The following is a 21,906-nucleotide window of genomic DNA, read 5'->3' on the forward strand; positions in this document are numbered from 1 at the left end:
TAATTGCGGTATTGTTCTGTATAATTTTGTTTGAAGTGGACTATATGAAAGTTTTACATTATATAACAATTTTGTCATATCTTATGGCAATGAGTCATCATAAACCATTGGGTGAAACTACCATATGTTTAAAAAAAAATTTGAACGGTCATGTTTCTTTTTGCTGTGGCGAGCAGTTTTCATTGGCTTATACTTGATAAGGGTTGCCACCGTATCAAGTACAACTTTTTTATTGCAATAGTGAAGCCTGAGTTCTCTGTTCAGGGTCCATGTGAAGGAATGTACCTGCGTCAGGTGCAGTAACCGTGTCGTCCTGCAGGTGGAGATGTCCCAGAAGCTGCTGAACTCTGACCTGGCGGAGCTCATCGGGAAGATGAAGCTGGCTCAGCAGTACGTCATGACCAGCCTGCAGATGGACTATAAGAAGCAGATGCTGACCGCAGCGCACGCGCTGGCTGTGGATGCCAAGAACCTGCTGGACGTCATCGACCAGGCCCGGATCAAGATGATGGGCCAGCCCTGGCCACACTAGCCCAGGCAACGGCAGGCGGGAGGCGGGGAGGGGGGGGGCGCTCTGTTCAGTCGGACCGAGCTTTCAGCAGGCCACACCCAGAGCACACACCTGCTGACCGCACCTGCTCCATGCCCTGGAGAGGAGAGTCCACTCCCCCGGTCACTATCCTTCCTGGAACATTGGCCTCCCGCATTCAGACCCAGCCAGGAGCTTGTGAGCTTCAGTTACAGACGCTTGTGTTGTGTGTCCCGTTTTTTTTCTTTTTTGGCTGAGCCTTACTGCGTGCGAGTGTGATTGTGAATGTATGTGTGTGTGTGAGCGCACGCTGTTTCGGGCTGATTGGATTGTGAGGTGGAGCAATAACCCCCAAAGTACGAGCCGAGAGCGTTGAAGACAGCAGCTGGGGCCTCCCGGCTAATGCAGCAGTGACTTATGGGAAATCCAAAGGTTTTTACCCTTCACAAGCACGAGACATACTCTCTCCTTTAGCACTTCACTTTAGCACAATCACAATGCCTATCTCACTGGCATTCAAAGGAGGATCCTAAACGGACAAAGAAACTTAAGCAATGAATAAAATTTCCCTGACGGAAGAACTAGTATTTATTTTTTTTATATAAATATATATATACAGAAATGTTGTGCCAGTTTTTGTTCATATAGGAAACTTAAGTGAAGGGTTTTTGTTTTCTGGAAGGCCCCATCCTATGTACCATTCTCTGGAGTGTGTGGGGTCAGTTTGTCTGCCAATGTAAAAAAATTCTAAATGCTTTTTTTCTTTTTTTAAACACAATTGTACCCTCCTCTTCCATGTTTCTCTGCGTTTGCGCAGGTCTAAAGGGACAGATCCTCCCTTCCATGTTCTATGTCTATATGTACAGTACTCATCCCTCTGCTTTTGAGGAAAACAATTCTCAGGAAGAATATGACCTGTACAGTTCCTTGATGGATTAAAAGGTTGTTGCTCATGTCTGCTGTAATTGCCTATCCCCCAAGTATTTTGCTGTGAAAGTTCAAATGGTTACATACTGTATATAGAGATCATACAGTACACTGTACATATTTCCATATACACTTAATTTGCCATTTTGAGTTTCTAAAATCAGATGTTAAAGAACATCCATTTTCAGTGACCAGGCAGTTCTCGATTATAATCCCAGTACAAAATGTACTATTAGCCAGGCCATTTTATCAGCACAGATGTGTAAAACAATGGTGAAATGTTGCCTTGTATGCTTCCACTGTACATGCTTTGGGCTCTAATGCATTCATTTTAAGTTAAGTTACATCAGAAACCTGTGGGAGGCTATGATGCAGATATTCATATGTAGTGAATGGGAGAGCCCAAATTACACTTTTTTTGTTTGTTTGTTTGTTTTATTTTTTCAGGATGTACTGAAAAAACACTTAGAGCCCAAAGCTCATGTCACCATCTCACTTTTAAAACTCTTTATTTTCCTCTTCTGCAGCTATAATGCCATCAGCTGTGTTAGCCACATATTGCATCACCCGAGACATACACTAAACATTTACATACTAAAAGAGTGCAGCAAATGTCATGTCTGCATTTGGCTAGCAATGTGGGCATCTTTAATTGAAACTTCCCAAACTCAGTACTGCGGCCCTCCCTATTATGACGACCAAATAACTGCAAGCAAATGTTTTAATTCGACCATAGTCTTCTCCTTAGACTTAATTTAACACAATCCACAATGAACACAATATTAACATTTGTAATCAAATCAGTCCTTGTGAAACTACAGTATGATTAGACAGCACATGATTATCCTATCTTTGTAAAAAGGGTTCTTTAGAGAATATTGTCTGACTGGAGGGATAGTTCCTGAACGTAATGAGACTTCAGACTGAAGGCCCTGACCTGAGGCAGCTCTATCTGGGGCAGGAGCTCCAGCACCTGTGCCCATGTTACAGGTAAGGCAACAAATGTCCTCTATGGTCAATTGGCGCTTGCATTCACATTTACATTTACCTTGTTATCTGTTTATTTGGGTAACAGCTGGATTTTATTGTAGTGCCTTGCTGTGGCATACACTGGTATTGCACATAAGGCCCAAGCTTTCATCCTTGTGGTTAAAGTCCAGCTCCTTGACCACCCTGTTATTAATTTAGTTCCAGCATACTGTAATTAAGGCATCTTTCATGTGAGATTAATGTGAGACATGTTATATCTGGGGCGGCACGGATGGTGCAGTGGGTAGCACTGCCGCCTCACAGCAAGGAGGTCCTGGGTTCGAAGCCCCGTCGGCCGGGGCCTCTCTGTGCGGAGTTTGCATGTTCTCCCCGTGTCTGCGTGGGTTTCCTCCGGGAACTCCGGTTTCCTCCCACAGTCCAAAGACATGCAGGTTAGGCGGATTGGAGAGTCTAAATTGCCCATAGGTATGAATGTGTGAGTGAATGGTGTGTGTGCCCTGTGATGGACTGGTGACCTGTCCAGGGTGTATTCCTGCCTTTCGCCCAATGTATGCTGGGATAGGCTCCAGCCTCCCTGCGACCCTGTTCAGGATAAGCGGGTTAAGATAATGGATGGATGGATGGATGTTATATCTGGCTGCTGGTGAGAAATGATTTAATATCACAGAATACCAGTTGAATAACGTGAACGTCTTCATTGTACTCAGACCACATATTGATCATGTTAAGGCATCAGAAAACAAGTCCAGTTAAGGATTGGGTGCACCACAAACCTGACTGCATGTTTCCATTAGGCCTATGGTGTTACTATTGTAGCATAGTGGTTAGGGGACTGGGCTTATGAATCAAAGGTTGTGGGTCACAATTCCCAGTGGGGATGCTACCATTATACCCAGGGGCAATGTTGTTAACCTGAATCACTTTCAGAAAACGCCAAGCTGCATAAGTGCATTTAAATATGCATTTAAAAGAAACAAATCCATGTAAATCACTCTGGATAAGAGCATCTGCTAAATGGCAAATTTATTATGACTGTTTATATGGCTCCCAAGACCTTTCTGTATAAATAATGACCAGCTGCAATGAGATTTGCAGTCTCGCACGATCAGGATAAATGGGCAATTTCAATGATTTGTTTTATGCAAGGTTTTTGAGACACGTCGTCAAGATGGGGGTCTTGACAGTATTCCTGACCCAAGTGAACCAATAACTACTTTCAGTGAAGTGTCAATCAGTAAGAAGACTTACCTTAGACTTATCTTAATGAGGGCATTCAGCTTGCCTTCCCACCAGGAAAAGCAGCCATTTGGTTGATCTGGACACAAAACTATTTGCTTACTAAATTCCTTCATAATTAAATCAGAGATGGGTCCCAGACTGATTTAAAGCTCTTAACGCTTTTAAACATTAATTCAGGCTTAGGAGTCCATCAGTATCTAATGACACTTGCAATTTCACACTGATCTCATTTTTCCACATATTGACTTGGTGTTATTTCAAGTCTGAAGCAAATGGGACACGTTCATGCTGAGCCATTGCATTAGTGCATGACGCTGCTACACAGCGAAAACTTGAATTGCTGTAAAAATAGTAAAATGTCTGCAATTTGATACATATTAATGACATTATCGCAACAAAACTTTTTGTTTTCTGTGGACTTTGTATTCCACATCATTTTATGTTAATTTACAAACACACCTTTTGAAGGGAAAATTCTGAAAAAAAAAGTATTTTCGCAGTTCCCAGTGTAGGGAGTATTCTGCAAATAAAATAATTAAAAGGTGCCATTATTTCAGTAGCTTGGTTGGGCGGCTGTCCGATGAGTTATTTTCAGACTATGACGAATGCTTTAGACGGTGCAGACCACAGAGTGTACAGTGCAGATGTTTTCAAAGCTGTCATAGTGACTTCATCGTCATGGAGGATGAGAGCAAAGTAAATACAGTTCAAAGACTGAAGCCATTTTATTTTCAGGATTTTATGTTTAAAGCAATGAATGCCTAATTTTAAACTGTGCCCACTGTCAGATTAAAAGGTTTGTTTCATGAGAAAGTCAGGGTCTTTTTTCTTCTTTTTGAGTTTTAATGTGGCAAGCCAAGATTAGTGCATTACCGCCAACTACTTAACAAATCAAGAGAATATAACGCAATTCATCAAAAAACCTTTACCCTTTCTATATTTACCTGGCGCCTCACGCCTACCAAACCCTTTCTCCAAAATTCTCTGAATCTCATCACCCTTCATATCAGTTCTTCCCAAAATCTCCTTGATAGCCCAGTGACTAGGGTGCTTAACTGGGCTGAGAATCCAGATGATCACCTCACCCATCCAATTAAAACCGTCCCCTAGATACAGATGTCACTTGTGAATTCCTTTCAGCATCTTCAACAAATGCAACACAGTATATTCAGTTTATAAAACCATATTAAAAAAACAGTCCTGTTTACAGTATTTCTTTCTTGCCACAGTTTGGGTTTTGTCATTTTTCTTTACTGTGCTGTGTAAAGAACAGTTGCTGAAGTAATGCTCTTTAAGTGGCACACATTTTATTATTCTCATAGAGTTCATCAATAAAAGCTTGCATTTTCATACATTTCAGTGAAATATCATTTCAATACATACATAATTGAAAATGACTTTCAGCAATATACAGTATGTTTACTAAAAATTATCAGCACTCTAGTCTACTATAGTCTTACTATACAAATATCAGCAGTCAGTTGATGGACAGAATTGTTCTTTCTGGTGTTTGGAAAACACGTGCAAAAATCCTGCCAGAGTATTTAATAAAAGGCAAATTTTTCAATTCAAGTAAAATCTTGCAGCTGGTTGTGGAAGATTTTTCTCAACCGGCCCATCAACCAGCTTCATGTTACATAAGCCTTCAAATGTCCCTCTGCTGGAATCAGCATCCTAGGCAGTCACTGATTAGTTTTTTCTCTACATTCCTCTCCTGGCTGATTGGATATGGAGAGTGTTAGTCTTTATGGGCCTTTCCTTTGGACTTCTGACTGTGCAACACTCTGTGCTCGTTTACTCTGGTCTTGTCCACTGGGTAAAGCCTTTGGGGAAAGAGGATAGGTAATCAATCCACAAAACAGCAGGCATATTGTGCTGATACATGCAATTTCAGGACAAGCTGCTATTTCAGAAGAACTATGTAATGTGTATTTGGTTGGTATATCCATGGAAACTTGAGCTTACATTTAACCAATTTTTGCCCATTATCGTATATTCATGCAGTTCAAGACTCATTCGAGGGCAAGTGCCTAACTCAAGGGTTTAACACTAACAACTGTCAGCTACCAGTGAAGTAAACCTGAAGCCTTCAAGTTCCAAGTCCTTTTTCATGTTTTATGTAAAAATATTATTTTTTGTTTTACGGTTTATGCGAATCAAATTTGAATATTCCAAACTATCAAAATAAATAAAGTGAAAACATATTTCATGCTGCTTATCATGCCTGACAGGCAAAGTGGTTAATTTATTTGCCATGGGACATCTACTGTAACTCTACTGAATATGAAAGTCAAATGTCTTGTGTTTCCATTTGCCATTAGAACGTGGGGTTGCTTTGCATAGTGACTCACCATCGCTGGTACAGGAAAATTAGGAAAACTAAATCATCCCTAAAGCAGGCCAGCCAGTGGGTGGTTGGCATGGTGATGATGAAGCCAAAGATGTCATCAATGAAGATATTGAATGCCTGTTGAGTGATAAATCATTACAGTCATGAATGCCAACTCTAAAATTATGTTAGGTATAGTATTTTGAGACACAACACCTGCTGCATTCTTGAATCTTTGTTTTGTCATTTCAAAGTATTAGCGTTCTCATAGGCTATATGGCCCCTGTAGCCAGCTCAGGAGTATGAAGACAACCTGAGTTCTTCCTCCGAAACACACAGTGCTAGCCAGCTACGTCAATTCACAAGCTGTGAACATGCAAACAGGGGCAGAGGAGACCCGAACATATGTGCATGCCACAGGCACAACAGGGGTCACTCAAGCAATGAACACTGCTCAAACCACCCGGTCTGGAACCAACAATCATTCCATGGTTAAAGTCAATTAGATCACATTTCTTCCATATTCTGACACTTGGTTTGAAAAACAGCTGTACCTCTTGACCACGTCTGCATGCTTTTAGTTGCATGCTTTTAGTTTAATTGCATTTAGTTGCTGCCACATGATTGGCTGATTAAATATTTGCATTAACAAGCTGGTGTACAGGTCTACCTAATAAAGTGGCCACTGAGTGTATATGATTCTTGAGATTGAGACCAGAGACTCATGTCCCCTAGAGCAGGGAACAAAATGAATTGGCAAGTGTTAGGAGGATAAGTTTAAACATGATATGAAAAAAAACATACTTTATACTGTAATGCCTTCCAGGGTAAATGTGCCACTGATTTTAACTGTGGGAATAAAAATGGAAAACACATAGAGATAAGAAAATAATCTTCCACTGGTGATATTTCAATTTGGCAGAATGAGTGCCATGTGACAATTGTATTTTTTGATTGTACCAACCTTATAATTTACAAAAAGCTGAGGTATAACAAAGAGGAATCCAAAAGCATACGTTCCTATCAAATGAAAGAGAGAGCAGTATTTACATGTTTGATACAATTCGTTGTCTGGTTGGGCATTCAATCTAACCATTTCTCATTAATCTGTAAGAAACACCATAAGGAGGCATTTACAAATTGAATTTCTTAAAGATGAGATAAGAGTCGAGTGTCTTTAGAATTAATATAGAACCTTACATCTTAATTATTCATATAGAGTATTTGGTTCCAACTCTAGACCTACATGCTGTGCTAAGCTCCAAGTCCAAATGTATAAACAAGGGGGAAATGTTGTGGGAAATGTACACTAAGGTAGCCATTCTTACCAATAACCAGACTGTTGATTAACCACGAGTACCAACTGTGAAAAGGTAAAGCGGAAACTATTAAAATCATATGAGGAAAAGAGACCATTATACTGTAAACTACAGTGGTGTGAAAAAATTTTTGCCCCCTTCCTGATTTCTTATTTTTTTGCATGTTTGTCACACTTAAATGTTTCAGATCATCAAACAAATTTAAATATTAGTCAAAGACAACACAAGTAAACACAAAATGCAGTTTATAAATGAAGGTTTTTATTATTAAGGGAGAAAAAAAATCCAAACCTACATGGCCCTGCGTGATTGCCCCCTAAACCTAATAACTGGTTGGGCCACCCTTAGCAGCAACAACTGCAATCAAGCGTTTGCGATAACTTACAATGAGTCTCTTACAGCGCTGTGGAGGAATTTTGGCCCACTCATCTTTGCAGAATTGTTGTAATTCAGCCCCATTGGAGGGTTTTCGATCATGAACCGCCTTTTTAAGGTCATGCCACAGCATCTCAATAGGATTCAGGTCAGGACTTTGACTGAAGTCTTCATTTTGTTTTTCTTCAGCCATTCAGAGGTGGACATGCTGGTGTGTTTTGGATCATTGTCCTGCTGCAGAACCCAAGTTCGCTTCAGCTTGAGGTCACAAACAGATGGCCGGACATTCTCCTTCAGGATTTTTTGGTAGACAGCAGAATTCATGGTTCCATTTATCACAGCAAGTCTTCCAGGTCCTGAAGCAGCAAAACAGCTCCAGACCATCACACTACCACCACCACCATATTTTACTGTTGGTATGATGTTCATTTTTTTAAATGCGGTGTTACTTTTATGCCAGATGTAATGGGACACACTCCTTCCAAAAAGTTCAACTTTTGTCTCGTCAGACCACAGAGTATTTTCCCAAAAGTCTTGGGGATCATCAAGATGTTTTCTGGCAAAATTGAGACAAGCCTTAATGTTCTTTTTGCTCAGCAGTGGTTTTCGTCTTGGAACTCTGCCATGCAGGCCATTTTTGCCCAGTCTCTTTCTTATGGTGGAGTCATGAACACTGACCTTAACTGAGGCAAGTGAGGCCTGCAGTTCTTTGGATGTTGTTGTGGGGTCTTTTGTGACCTCTTGGATGAGTCGTCGCTGCGCTCTTGGGGTAATTTTGGTCGACCGGCCACTCCTGGGAAGGTTCACCACTGTTCCATGTTTTTGCCATTTGTGGATAATGGCTCTCACAGTGGTTCGCTGGAGTCCCAAAGCTTTAGAAATGGCTTTATAACCTTTTCCAGACTGATAGATCTCAATTACCCTCAATAATAAAAACCTTCATTTAAAAACTGCATTTTGTGTTTACTTGTGTTGTCTTTGACTAATATTTAAATTTGTTTGATGATCTGAAACATTTAAGTGTGACAAACATGCAAAAAAAATGAGAAATCAGGAAGGGGGCAAACACTTTTTCACACCACTGTATGTGATAAACATAAAATATAATTTTGTCTTACCTTTTATATTTTACATATATCAAGGAGTACATGGCTCCTCCAAAGCACAGTGGGTATAGCAAGAAGGACACGTACTTCATAGCCTGGAACGCAGGAACAACTGGTTTAGAACACCTGAATGACATCTTATTTCTTTATGGAGGGAGTAAAAACTAGGTCATAGTGTGAATCATTATGCACATAGTACAGCTTCTAAAACATCCTGTGAACTAACCTGAGCTTCATATTCTTCCGTTTTTTTATCTGATTCACTGGAGCCTCCAAACTGTGGAAGAAACATTGCCATTACTATCCTCCCCTAATCTTTCACACCATCACCGAGGCCCCGTTCCAGGGACAGTTTATGGTTCATATTTTGTTCTGTTATACAGCTGGGTATATGCAGTGGAAATTCAGTTGACATACATTGCCCAAAAGGTAAACCAACAAAACCCTCTGCAAGATAACTTCTGGTTATAAAACTGCCATGTAGCTATCAAAAGCAGTGTGAAACACTTCTCTGTGCCGTACTGAACAGCTGCTCTTTTAGAATTAGTGGATTTGTCAATGAGCTTTCATTCCTCAACTGTAGATTAATACATATTATAAACAGCACATACTCCCAATACAAATCTGCACATATATTTAAAACCTGAATATTCACGACTTGAATCATTCAGATGATGGACATACTTACTAGGAAAATTGGCTTCATGCCAGACCACAGAACCTGAATCCGGTAGGCCTTCATGACCTTCCAGACCTACAGAGAGGATGCAGCATGAGCAGGATATAAGGTGACAAACCAGGATGAAATACGTACAGTACATGGCTGCTCAAGGCACAGCGTAATAAGTGTGGAGCTCCTAGTCCCCAAAACATGTAGAAAGACTATCCATCCATCCATCCATTATCTGAACCCGCTTATCCTGAACAGGGTCGCAGGGGGGCTGGAGCCTATCCCTGCGAAAGGCAGGAATACACCCTGGACAGGTCGCCAGTCCATCACAGGGCACCCACACCATTCACTCACACACTCATACCTACAGGCAATTTACACTCTCCAATCAGCCGAACATGCATGTCTTTGGACTGTGGGAGGAAACCGGAGTACCCGGAGGAAACCCACGCAGACACGGGGAGAACATGCAAACTCCGCACAGAGAGGCCCCGGCCCACTGCACCATCCGTGCCGCCTGTAGAAAGACTAGAGTAATCTTATCCAAAAAGGGGCATGTGAGTGCAGACCTTGTTCCAACCAAGCAGTAGCACACCTATAACCTATAATCAACCATTTGAGTCTTTGCTAACCTTGATTTGTAAAATCAGGTGTGTTACTGCCAGGTTGAGATAATAGTCTGCACCCACACTGGCCCTTTCTGGTTAAGGACGCCTGTTGTAAAGTCTACGGACCATTGCACTGAGGGTACATAGTATGAAGATTTTCCAATGCTGCTGTAGTCTTCAAATGTAGTTTTCCAGGGAGAACCAATCTGAAATTCCTAGTTAAGCTATAGTAAGGGTAGGTAAAATTGAATGCCATAAATTGTCTGCTGTCCCAATAAACAGAATGAAAAAATGCAGAAATGTGACAATTCTGCTTTCAAGCTAAAATATAGCAGGTTCTAACTGCAATTTAGAATAATACATACTCACGGTGAGCTTTACTTATTTTTTAATTTTGGAGTCAAGGCACTCATTTTTGTGACATTGTGGCTGGATACATCAAGTGCACAAACAACAACAAGGACTTTGGCACAAAACAGCAGGTGAAACAGCTGCATACCTCAATCACAGAGCCCACGCCTGCAGGGATGAGCACTAGCAGGTTGGTTTGTCCTTCAAGGAGGAAGAGGAAGATCACAATGGTACCAAAGCACCTCCAAAGGACTGAAACAGAGAACAAAATGAAGTGAAAACAAGAATACCACTTGACGTGCCATGTATCAATCACTTCTTGGTCATTCCAAAGTGAACCATTTCACATAAACTCATCCAGATGCATCCATTACATTTTCAGTCATACTCCCAAGCTAGCAAGGTAAATACTTGCGTCAGAATTGGCAACCGATCTCCTGCCATTATCAGTTCATGAGGTGGAGCTAACCGTTAGCATGGTTCTTTACTGTAGAAGATTCATGTGTTCTGTTACCTGCTTTACTGGACATTCCCACCATCGTATTCTTTTTCCAAAAGCTGATGTCATTCTTAAAGGCCAGATAGTCCAAAAGGAGCTACAAAATGCAAATGTTTATTACAGTTGTTGTTGCTGCAGTATTACTATTATGAATGATACACTTATTAAGTAAGTTGGGCTTAAGTAAAAGTAAATATGTATTTACTTGGCAGATCTCCTGACCAGCCTGTCACAGCGGCATATATTAAATGTTAAAATTAATATGAATCAAAGGCACATATCTGGATTCATTCACATTCAGTCAGAACATCACTTCAAGTGAAATAAAATAAGAAGCACTTACATGAAAAGCAGCCACCAAAACTGTCAGTGCTAAGAAATACAGGTTGGTGTCCACAAAGATTCTTTTGATTTCATCTGTATCCTTTTCAGTGAAGCCTTAAAATAATAATCCAAAAACATGAATATAAAACCTTGAACCTTAAAACACGAATCAGATTTTTCTCATGTCACATACCAGACATACTATTCCAAATCTTCACTTACAGTGGCCAGAACTTTTTTTTTCTCCAGTGAATTAGAAATAATCAGAACAGAATCCCTATAACAAGGTTTATATACAATTCTCAATTTATACTTTGAGAGAGAAGTTTTCCAAGTAATTCCTTAACACTAGTCGCCTCTCTCCAGTCTGTATAAGGCACAGTTATTTTAGCCTGAGACACACAGAGAGGTGTCGAGAGAATGGTGAAATGCATTCTAGGGGGTGCATGAGATACGACATGAATGGCGTGGAGCTAGATACAGAAACATAAAAGAATTCCAAATAAATAATTCCACTGCTTAAAACTGGGGTTTCCCTTGGTGTAGAATCCTAATTTGGATGTGAGAGTAATACACAAAAACTGTTTGGTTTAATTATCTTAACCCTACCGAAGTACCCCAGGGAGTGGATAGCATCCTGCATATGAATCCAGAAGCGGAGCTTTCCCAGGGAGATGCTGTCGTACGATATTGTCAGGGGCAGGTCGGCTGTCGTGCTGTTTATTTCCTGCAAGACACGTTTTTACAGGAATTCAATTCCCAGTGTGCGTTTCCTTACTGTGTCTTTGCATTACTGTGCATTAATTCTTAGACAGTCAACTCCATTTTATTAACTCGGCAGCCCCAAGCATATCCCAAGCATATCAGAGTCTGAATACTATACATACCATTAAATCCTTCACCCTGTTTCTGAGCTCATTGATGAAGAGAAGAGGAAGGTAAACCATCTTTTTTCCATCCTGAAATCTACAAAATGCAAGGAATAAATGGAAATTGGTTCACTGCCTGGTCTCCATCCAACTGACAATTCTTTGCTCTTCTGTTACCACCGTGATACCCACACACATGCAGGGGATAATGCAGCTGTAGACTGTGCCCTCACCCAATACTCTTACCAATGAGCCAGAACAGTGTAATGCACTTCATGAGAGATAGCATCATCTCTCACTGACAGCATGGAGTAACCTGCAGTTGTCTGGTGAGTAGCTAGAGGGCACTGATGCAGCAGGCTCCAGAAGAACCATAGCAGACTTAAGGCAACATTACTTCATCAGGACAAAAGCAAATGTGTACCGCAGACAGACTCTCAGGCACAGTAAGCTAAAGGCACAGCCCCGAGTCAAGGATCTCACTCTGCACTTCAGGCAGACACCAGTTTGATCTTGTCATGTTTCAGTACAGTTTTACACTTTTCCTGTTCAGTAGCCAATCCATAACCCCCAACAACCCATAACCCCAACCCTAATTACAATGTGTGCATAAGGAAAAACAAATTACAGTCCCATACACTCTCAGGTAGCGCTGGACATCACTGGGCAGGGCCCCCTGGTCAAAGGAGAAGTCCTCTGCTACCACGTTAAAGGTGAGACGTGAGCGCCAGTGTGAAACAGGCCTCCCATTTGCAGCTGAATCATCCTGCTTCTGCTGCTCCTCCAGCTGTGATTTAAAATACATACAGTGAGGGGCATACAGTACAGAGTCCAGTGAGGGGCATACAATACAGAGTCCAGTAAGGGACAAACAGTACAGAAAACAAAGAGCACATCTGCATGCTGATACAGTACAATCACCAGGCACTGTTTACAACAGTAATTACAAACTGTGCATATATTATCCCTTTTCCTTTTGCAATTATAGTAAATTACAATACCCTCTTTAAGTCTTGGCATAGTACATATAAGTGTCATTTATCCCTGAAGTAGGGGTCCATATTACAGTAACTGTCTGTTACTCCTGCTTTAATTAGTTCCTATAATAATCATGTTACAATACAAACATAGCATTACCAATATGGTAATATGCGTACGGTAATAATATAGAATAGCAATTTCTATGTCTATTTCTACAAAATGACACAGAGATTTACATAAGAAATTACAGAAAATATACTATCTATGAAATTCAGAATAGTAATTAATAAGTGGTGTTGTTATTACCTGTAGGGCTTCCATTTTGATCACAGGGACTTTGGGCAGCATGTAGGTGGTCAATGGGGCTACATGCTTCACCTGTCTGCTGTCCTTCCAGGGAGACAAGCCAGCCTGGTGCAAGAACACCAGGACGTAGAGTGTCCCATTGCTGCGTGTCTCCGTCGACAGGAAGACATTCACGGTCCTTCAATCACCATACAAGTAAGGAAAAGTACATTGGTACACAAGATGGCTGCTTTATCCCCCCCCCAAAGGAAGGCATCCTCTGTGATAACTGTTAGTATTACAGCATTTCAGTAACAAGCATTTGTCATGTAACTAAGGCCTGAAGATGACTGCTGCTCAATGTTTTTGTGATGTTCTGTGCAGCCTCCATCGAGTCATCACTGAGGGCCAGATTCAATCTCACTAAAATAGTCACTGCCTAAAATAGGAAATGGCTTACCTTTCAAAACTGGAATGTATGTCAAAGTCCTCCATCTTGAGAATGAGACTGTGCCCATCATCATTGTTTGGTTTCACAGATGTGTAAATGCTTAGCTGTTTTGTTTTATATAAAATTATTAAAATGATACAGTTAAATGCCAACAGAAATGTCATATTGTTATTGATATCGCAATAGAATCTGATCATATATGTTACTACAATATGTTTAGTACAACATTGTATTAATCTGACAATATTTACATAATAATGTTTTAGCAATTATCATGTTCAGCTTTTACATCAAGGAATAGCTAGGGTTTAAAACCTAAGGTTTATTGATGTTATTTCAGTTTTAGTGTATTATTTTATTAACTCGGGCAGTTTTGGTATGAAATGAAGAATGTTTCAGAGATTTAAAAGTTCCAGATTATTTGCAGGTCAAGGGCGTTCAGGGGTTTATGGTCTAGAAAATAGTCTTGGCGTAGGCTACTCCAAAGCCTCTGGAAATGTACAGTGATGTTACATTCCCAGAGGCTGTTTATGTTAACAGATTACATCTGTAGCTTCATTCACATATACATATAAATACCAATGACTATATCGTGCAAGTTGGCTACTTCTTTCTTGATGTACAGAGATCTCAAGTTGCCTGTACCATAGGAAATCCAACTCAAAGTAGCATGAGACCTTTTTTGGAAGACTAAATGCGAATAACCTACCTACAATAAATACATGTTACTTGAAGTGTAGTTGTATTCTTGCTATAGACCACTAACAGCTCATCAGAGACTTATCTAAATATCTAAAATACCAGAACTCTAATCGGTGAAAAAGTGAACTACTCACTAAAGGCAGACATTTTTGTAGCATTTAGTAACATGACTACGTCAGATACAAAAAAGGTGTATGTGTTTGTGTTAGAACCTTTTTATAAAGTACATTTTTAAGAATATCGTCTTAAGCAAATTAGTTTTCCTCCCTGTAGGGGATATCTTTATATCAAGAACCATATTCTACAATGCTGAAACCCTACTTGATACAAGAGAGACTGAATAAATAAACAAACTATTTTTTGAAAATATTTTCCGTGCATATTGACTGTAACATTCCTAAGATAAAACAGCGTAATTGTACATGGATTCATCATATACGGAACATTAATTATAAAATCAAACCTGAAGTCGTGGTTTTTCTGTCATGTATGACACGATGCAGCTTTCCTGTTTGTGGCCACAAGGTCTGGTGTAAAGGATGCTGTAGATAACCCAGCAAGTATGCAGAACGTACACAACGAATACCCCGACAATCAGGGCAGTGAAAGACGTCTTTCGAAACACGCCGTTCGATGACTTTGAGTAGCACGCAGGAAACATCGCAGTTTAGCCAAAGGTATGCTACGCAGCAATAAACCCGGTAGGCTCAATAAAAAAATGCAATACAATGAGCTGCCTAATCTAGAAAGCAAGCGTATGCTATTGTCCTTGATTCTAGGCTACGAGTTTCTCAAACGACACATTTTACATTTTACGGCACATTAACAAAATGGCCTAAATATAATAACAGATATAGCGTAGTAGGCTAGCAATCCAAAATTGGTCGTCGCTCGGTTTTGCACAGTAGGCTAGGCTACCCAGCTGAATTTGTTGCACTTATTCAGCTGACCGAAGATCAGTTTCTTCCACGCTATCTGGCAACACCCTATCTGAACAACAATCGTGAAACTGAACCGGAGTCAGCGGCCCGGGACGGCAAGCGAGTCTTGCCCCTATGACTTTGCCGGATAGTGCATCGAGATCCTACTGAGGTTACAATGAAGTTGCAACACGATTACATAAATGGACATAAATATAATTAATAACATGGATTGCGTATGAAAACACACACGAAAATAGAGACAGTGTGATATCGCTACTATGACACTATTGTTTAAATACAAGCTATACATTGTGAATAGTCGAATACATGTAACATATTTGTACAGTTTATTTTTATTACATCATAGCCTATATCACAAGCAGGTAGCATTGGGGCTACACTCTTCAGACAAAGCCTCACAGTCCTCTTAGTAGCCAACATTCTTCAGCAGGTAATATGCCGCAAATCAATTGCCATTTTGATTACATTCTTCAAGATATTACCTTACTGGTTTGATAATTATCTTTTGCTTAACATGTAAATTTGGCTCTAGTGTTGTAAGCTCAACTCACAGTCTACTTTTTGAAAATTATGCAACAGGTTGGTTTGTTCTAGTAAAAAAATGCACTGATTGCATAGTGACAAGTGCCAGCTGATGCTTTGTACTCATATTTGTTTTTTGCAAGCCACCAGTTTTTCTATTTATGATTATCTAGTTAGGCGATTTTTGTGTATCAATTCGGTAAATCACTTTTTAAAATCCCACTGCAGACAGAAAGCATTCACCCCTGTCACAGTTTAATAATTGTAAAAAAAAAATTCTGTTATTTCATGAAATTTATAGCTTACATCTTTCCTCTTGAATTCACTCTGCAGTGTCAATATAAGCACCATTTTTCTATAATATGTAAACAGTAGATGGCAGCATTGTTATTGTCAAAGATCCACTATCAATTAATTTGACCAACATTTTATAATTTTCCACCATAGCCAGCAAGGAGCCAAGGGATGCAAACCAAATCAGTCACTTGTTATGTCAACTTTTTGTGACTCATCTTGCTTATGTCCTAAATTATCTGGAAAGATTAAACTTGTTATCTGGGCAACCGATGGAGTAGCTGACTCAAACTAGGGCAGTGTTTAGACTGAACATTTCAGCATTATGGGTTGGGTCGCGGTGGCAGTAGGCTAAGCTGGGTATTCCAGGCGTCCCTCTCCCCAGCAACACATTCCAGCTCCTCCTGGGGGATCCTGAGGCGTTCCCAGGCCAGGAGAGATATATAATCTCTCCAGCGGGTTCTGGGTCTACCTTGGGGTCTCTGCCCAGTTGGACGAGCCCGGAAAACCTCCAAAGGGAGGCGCCCGGGAGGCATCCTGATCAGATGCCTGAACCACCTCAATTGGCTCCTTTCGACACGAAGGAGCAGCGGCTCTACTCCGAGCTCCCTCCGGATGTCCAAGCTCCTCACCCTATTTCTAAGGTTGAGCCCAGCCACCCTACAGAGGAAGCTCATTTTGGCCGCTTGTATACGCAATCTCGTTCTTCCGGTCACTACCTCGTGACCATAGGTGAGGGTTGGGACGTAGATCGACCGGTAAATCGAGAGCTTCGCCTTCCGGCTCAGCTCCCTCTTCACCACGACGGTCTGGTGCAACGCCTGCATTATTGCTGACGCTGCACCGATCCGCCTGTCGATCTCACGCTCCCTTCTACCCTCACTCGTGAACAAGACCCCAAGATACTTGAACTCCTTCACTTGGGGCAATGACTCATTCCCAACCCGGAGGGAGCAATCTACCGTTTTCCGGCAGAGAACCATGGCCTCGGCAGGTGCTGACTCTCATCCCTGCAAACCGCTCCAGTGCATGCTGAAGGTCACGGTCCGATGAAGCCAGCAGAACCACGTCATCCGCAAAAAGCAGAGACGCAATTCTGAGGTCACTAAACCGGACACTCTCCTCACCTCGGCTGCGCCTTGAGATCCTGTCCATGAAAATCACAAACAGGACCGGTGACAAGGGGCAACCTTGGCGGAATCCAAAACCACTGGAAACGTGCTTGACTTTGTGCCGAGGATGCGGACACAGCTCTCACTTTGGTTATACAGGGACCGGATGGTTCGTAACAACGGCCCCGGTACCCCATACTCCCTCAGTACCCCCCACAGGGTTCCCCGGGGGACATGGTCGAAAGCCTTCTCCAAGTCCACAAAGCACATGTGGACTGGATGGGCAAACTCCCATGACCCCGCCAGCAACCCTGCCAAGGCTATTCCTCTCTTGACCATTAGAAGTCCGAAATTACCTATTGCACCTTTAATTCTAGGGACGTATGGTGTCTCCAGTTTTATCTTGAAATGGGTGTTTTTACAGGTTATCCATAATGTTGACTGGCCTGAGCTGCATTTACAGTTTTCCATATCAGAAATTCACCTAAAATATATCCTCAAAATGATCTTAATATACGGATGTGGTTAGCCTGTTACAACTAATTTGGTTCATGTTGACCACATATGAATATTCATAATGCACTCATCTGACTCTGCAGCTGTCAACTAAAATGCTTTTGGACTGTGGATACTACTAATGCCATGACTAATAACAATGGAACTCTGTTTGGTCAGATCATCATTATTTCTATCTCCAATATCAGTGGTGCCCTGTAATATTCTATCACACTCCAAGAGCTGGTAACTATCCGTATTACTTTAACTACCTTTTCCGTCATTGCAACATTAAATACAGTGAAATGTAGCCCATAGATTATACCGTGTGTCAATATACTGTATTATTATTATAAGGCTTATTATTATTATTATTTTTGTAAATTAACTCTTTCATTGTTTTGGAAACAGTTTTATTTTTGTACTTTTTGTGATGACAAACATTTTGGGATAGTTTGCAATTATGTGTAATATTATAAAATAAAACGAATACAATTAAAGTCTGTTACACAGGAACACAAGAGATCATATAACTGCAGTCACACAAAATGACTTAAAATAAAACCCACAAGGTGTTATATAGGCATATAGTGATAATATAATAAAGACTGAATAATTATAGTACACTCATTTTCATCAGCTTGCTTTGAGTTTGAACAAGAAAGTACAGAAGCCAGCTGCAAAGAACTATTACTACAATATTCAAAGTAGCATCATTTGAATCAGGTTTTGGAAAGAAAATTACTTTTGATAATGTACTGTAATTGTGCACAGACATACACACACATATACTATACAAAAATTCAATATATACATTTGGCATACACTACACATGATTCTCACAGTTTATCCATGAACGTCTTCAGAGTCTCTGTTACCCTTTTACTGCCCAACACAGAGGGGTATTGGGTATCTTGTTCCTTCCACTCTCCCAGCTCTGTCCTCACCGTGCCCTGCCCTGCCCCGCCCTGCACCCGCCCTGCCCTGCCTTCACCCTGCCCTCACCTTGCCCCGCCCTGCCATCACCCTGTCCTTGCCCTGCGCCACCCTCACCCTGCCCCTGCCCTTCCCCACCCTGCCCTCAACCTGCCCTCACCCTACCCCGCCCTGCCCTGCATTTCCCATCCTGCCATCACCCCATCCTCGCCCTGCCCCACCCTCACTCTGCCCTTGCCCTACCCCCTCAGGCATGCATGGCCCCGGACAGCGGTGAGGTCAGGTTGAGCATGATCATGCTGTGTGCGATGGCTGTGGCAGTGCCCGAGCCCTTGGAGCTCCTCTGCATGCTGACCACGTCCCCGCTGGTCTGCTCCACTTCGGCCCTGCGGAACATGCCCCTCACCGTGGCCCGGAAGTTGGTGGTGACGAAGCAGTAGACCACGGGGTCCAGGCAGCTGTTGAGACTGCTGAGGGTGACGGTCACGTGGTAGATGATGACGTGGTGCGGCACGTCGGGGTAGAAGAAGACCACGACCTGCCGCACGTGGAAGGGCGTGAAGCAGACGGTGAAGATGAGCAGGACAGTGACCAGCAGCTGCACGGCCCTCTTGCGCTGCTCCCGGCTCTGCTCCATCAGTCCCGGCCTGGCCAGGGCGCACGCGATGCGCATGGTGAACACCGTGATCACCACCAGCGGCAGGAAGAACTCGAACACCGTCATGGCAAATATCTTGGCCAGGCAGCAAGCCTCCTGCTTGATGGCCGAGGTAAGGAGCGAGAAGGTGACCACGATGGCCAACAGCCAGATGAAGACGCAGACGCCCTTGGCCACGCCCGGGCTCCTCCACCGGCGCGAAGCCTCCACCTGCACGATGGCCAGGTATCGGTCTATGCAGATGCTGGTGAGGAAGAGGATGCTGCAGTACATGTTGACAAAGTAGCTGAAGATGTGCAGGTAGGAGCAAGTGAGGCACTTGCCCCCGCTGTAATAGAGGACGATGCGGGTGGGCAGTGAGAGGTTCACCAGCAGATCTGTCACCGCCAAGTTAATGGTGTAGATGACGGAGGTGGAGCTGGGTTTTGTCCGAAGGCAGAAGACGTACAGAGCCAGGCTGTTGAGCACCATGCCCACAATGAAAATAAGCACGTTGATCACCAGCAGTGCGATCCACAGGCTGTAAAAGTCATTGTAGAGGCCCTCGTCCAGGTGCGCCAGCTTGTGGAGGTATGGCTCCCTGTGCACCGGGGGGCTGTAGTTTGTTGGGGAGGGTGTAGCCGTGAGGTTGAATAGTGCAGACACGTCAGTGGAGGAGGATTCCATCCCTTACGTCTAGGCACCTCCCTGAAACACAAGAACGAAACTGATTAGCTGGAGGTGAATTGATTTGCGGGTTTGTGTAGAAGAGGACTCAGCTATGGACATTCTGAAAAGGCAATACTTTTCGGGGGGAAACCAAAAGCAAAAATGTCACTGGATTTAAATATTATACCACCAATGTCATTCCCATGACTGGTGGTTCAAGCACCAATGGGGCTGATAGATACAGTTAAAAAGCGTATTTGCGGAAATGTATAGGTATATTAATAGTAGTCTTGCACAGTAGTAACATTACACTATATTGTTGCCAAAAATAACCTGCCACCCACCAACTGTTTATCGTGAAGAACCATGTTTAAATTTACTTACCACATTTCTACAGGTGAATGGGGGTACCATACAAAATGTGGTGGTTATCAGTTTTGTTTTCAATTTGTTATCAATTTGTCCTTTTTTGCTGTTAAAGTTAAAAACAATGCTGAGTGTATTTAACAGCATTATTATCATATTTCAGCAAGCAAGGTCTTACATGGTTTCTCTCCACAGAATCATTAGGCACTATACCACCATAAGGTCTGCCTGCATTCCCTTTATCTCTTTGTTGTTATAACTTAATTGAGTGACACTGGATAGATATTTCATAAGGATCAGAAATCAGATTCACCCATCATCAAATATGGGGATATAAGAAGTGGGTGCATGTATGTGTGTTCATCTGTGTGTCTATGTGTGTGGCAGCCATGCTGAAAGAATAACAGTCATGAGAAATGGCAACCCCCGCTCCTAAATGCAAACATACTTTTGACATGGACCGCACTGAGCAACTAAACACTAATATACTGATTCCTTCCATCTAATTCTTTCCGCAATGTCATTGTGTTTATTTAGGTTCTCAGACATGTGGGAAGAATAATATGCTCCAATAGACTTCCTTTATTTTATAATCCCAATAAACAATGATCACAGGCAGAAACATAAGTAAGTTCATTAATTTAGGAATCATTTGGATGTAATGTGCATTTTTATAAATCAGATACAATCTGTGACTGACAAGCAAGAACACTGAAGAGTGATGCCATACGGTACCAGCCATAAGGTGCTGTGTTTTACAGGTTAGGCAGGCTTCTCTTATATCTCACCTATCATACTTCCTTGTCGTCAGAGCTGAATTTGTGTGTGTTCATATTTGTTGCTGCAACCTAGTAAATGTCTGTCTGCCAATTTTGGAGTGTAGTGCACTGTCTATGTCAAACTTCTGCTTCTTTTCACTTTGCGGTCACCCATTAGCTTTTTTCTAAGAAGAGGGCAGAAAAAAAGGTGACCTATGCTATTTCAAGTCTCATATTTTGGTTTCACGTGTAAAAATTGTGGTTCACATTTTAAAAAGTCTATGACGTAAATGGCATAATTTACATGTGAAAATCACAACTGAAAAAGCGACGTAAAGACAAGTTGTATGCGATTTTTTGAAGGGGTTGAACAGCGGGAAGAGGACACTGTGTATACTGTACGTATGTATAAGACTGTTGGGACTTGATTAACCAGAAGGGGCTGCTGGTGTGTGCTGGGACACAGATATCCTGAAGTCGCTTTCTCTCTATGTCTCACTCCAGGCAAGTAAACCCTGCCCTGCAGGTCTGCCAGCCACAGACAGTAAGAGATTAGTCCAGATTTTATGCACACTCTAGAACAGTGCCTTTATCGGTTTCAAAAACCCAACACCTGTAA

General features: G+C 41.9%; 3 protein-coding genes across 13 annotated transcripts in view; 1 reads left to right on the plus strand and 2 right to left on the minus strand.

Annotated features, from left to right (window-relative positions):
- The window catches only part of LOC133109570 (focal adhesion kinase 1-like), a 76,338-nt gene extending 74,844 nt beyond the window's left edge, over positions 1–1,494 (plus strand). For all 10 annotated transcript variants that reach the window (XM_061218992.1, XM_061218975.1, XM_061218944.1 and 7 more), the window contains one exon: positions 320–1,494. In XM_061218992.1, the coding sequence (XP_061074976.1) occupies positions 320–532 (213 nt within the window). In that variant the 3' untranslated portion in view covers positions 533–1,494. The remainder of the gene's footprint in view (positions 1–319) is intronic.
- A 3,481-nt stretch (positions 1,495–4,975) lies between these two features.
- On the minus strand, positions 4,976–15,562 carry LOC133109615 (lipid scramblase CLPTM1L-like). 2 transcript variants are annotated; one of them, XM_061219029.1, is made up of 17 exons: positions 15,018–15,562; positions 13,862–13,956; positions 13,423–13,600; positions 12,774–12,922; positions 12,154–12,232; positions 11,876–11,993; positions 11,286–11,380; positions 10,958–11,039; positions 10,592–10,695; positions 9,503–9,568; positions 9,041–9,091; positions 8,827–8,909; positions 7,343–7,377; positions 6,979–7,034; positions 6,819–6,863; positions 6,037–6,152; positions 4,976–5,508 (listed from the first exon to the last, which is right to left on the minus strand). In XM_061219029.1, the coding sequence occupies exons 1-17, from the start codon at positions 15,213–15,215 to the stop codon at positions 5,424–5,426; spliced, it is 1,635 nt and encodes a 544-aa protein (XP_061075013.1). In that variant the 5' UTR covers positions 15,216–15,562; the 3' UTR covers positions 4,976–5,423. The 2 variants fall into 2 exon arrangements, with proteins under 2 accessions (XP_061075013.1, XP_061075022.1); XM_061219038.1 differs by having other exon boundaries at positions 13,862–13,909; positions 15,018–15,121.
- Positions 15,563–19,104: 3,542 nt separating this feature from the next.
- LOC133129506 (G-protein coupled receptor 20-like) lies at positions 19,105–20,181 on the minus strand. The gene has a single exon (XM_061243690.1). The coding sequence runs from the start codon at positions 20,179–20,181 to the stop codon at positions 19,105–19,107; it is 1,077 nt and encodes a 358-aa protein (XP_061099674.1).
- Between the last annotated feature and the right edge of the window lie 1,725 nt (positions 20,182–21,906).

This window comes from Conger conger, chromosome 1 (assembly GCF_963514075.1).
Source record: "Conger conger chromosome 1, fConCon1.1, whole genome shotgun sequence".
In the NCBI taxonomy this organism is placed as follows: Eukaryota; Metazoa; Chordata; class Actinopteri; order Anguilliformes; family Congridae; genus Conger; species Conger conger.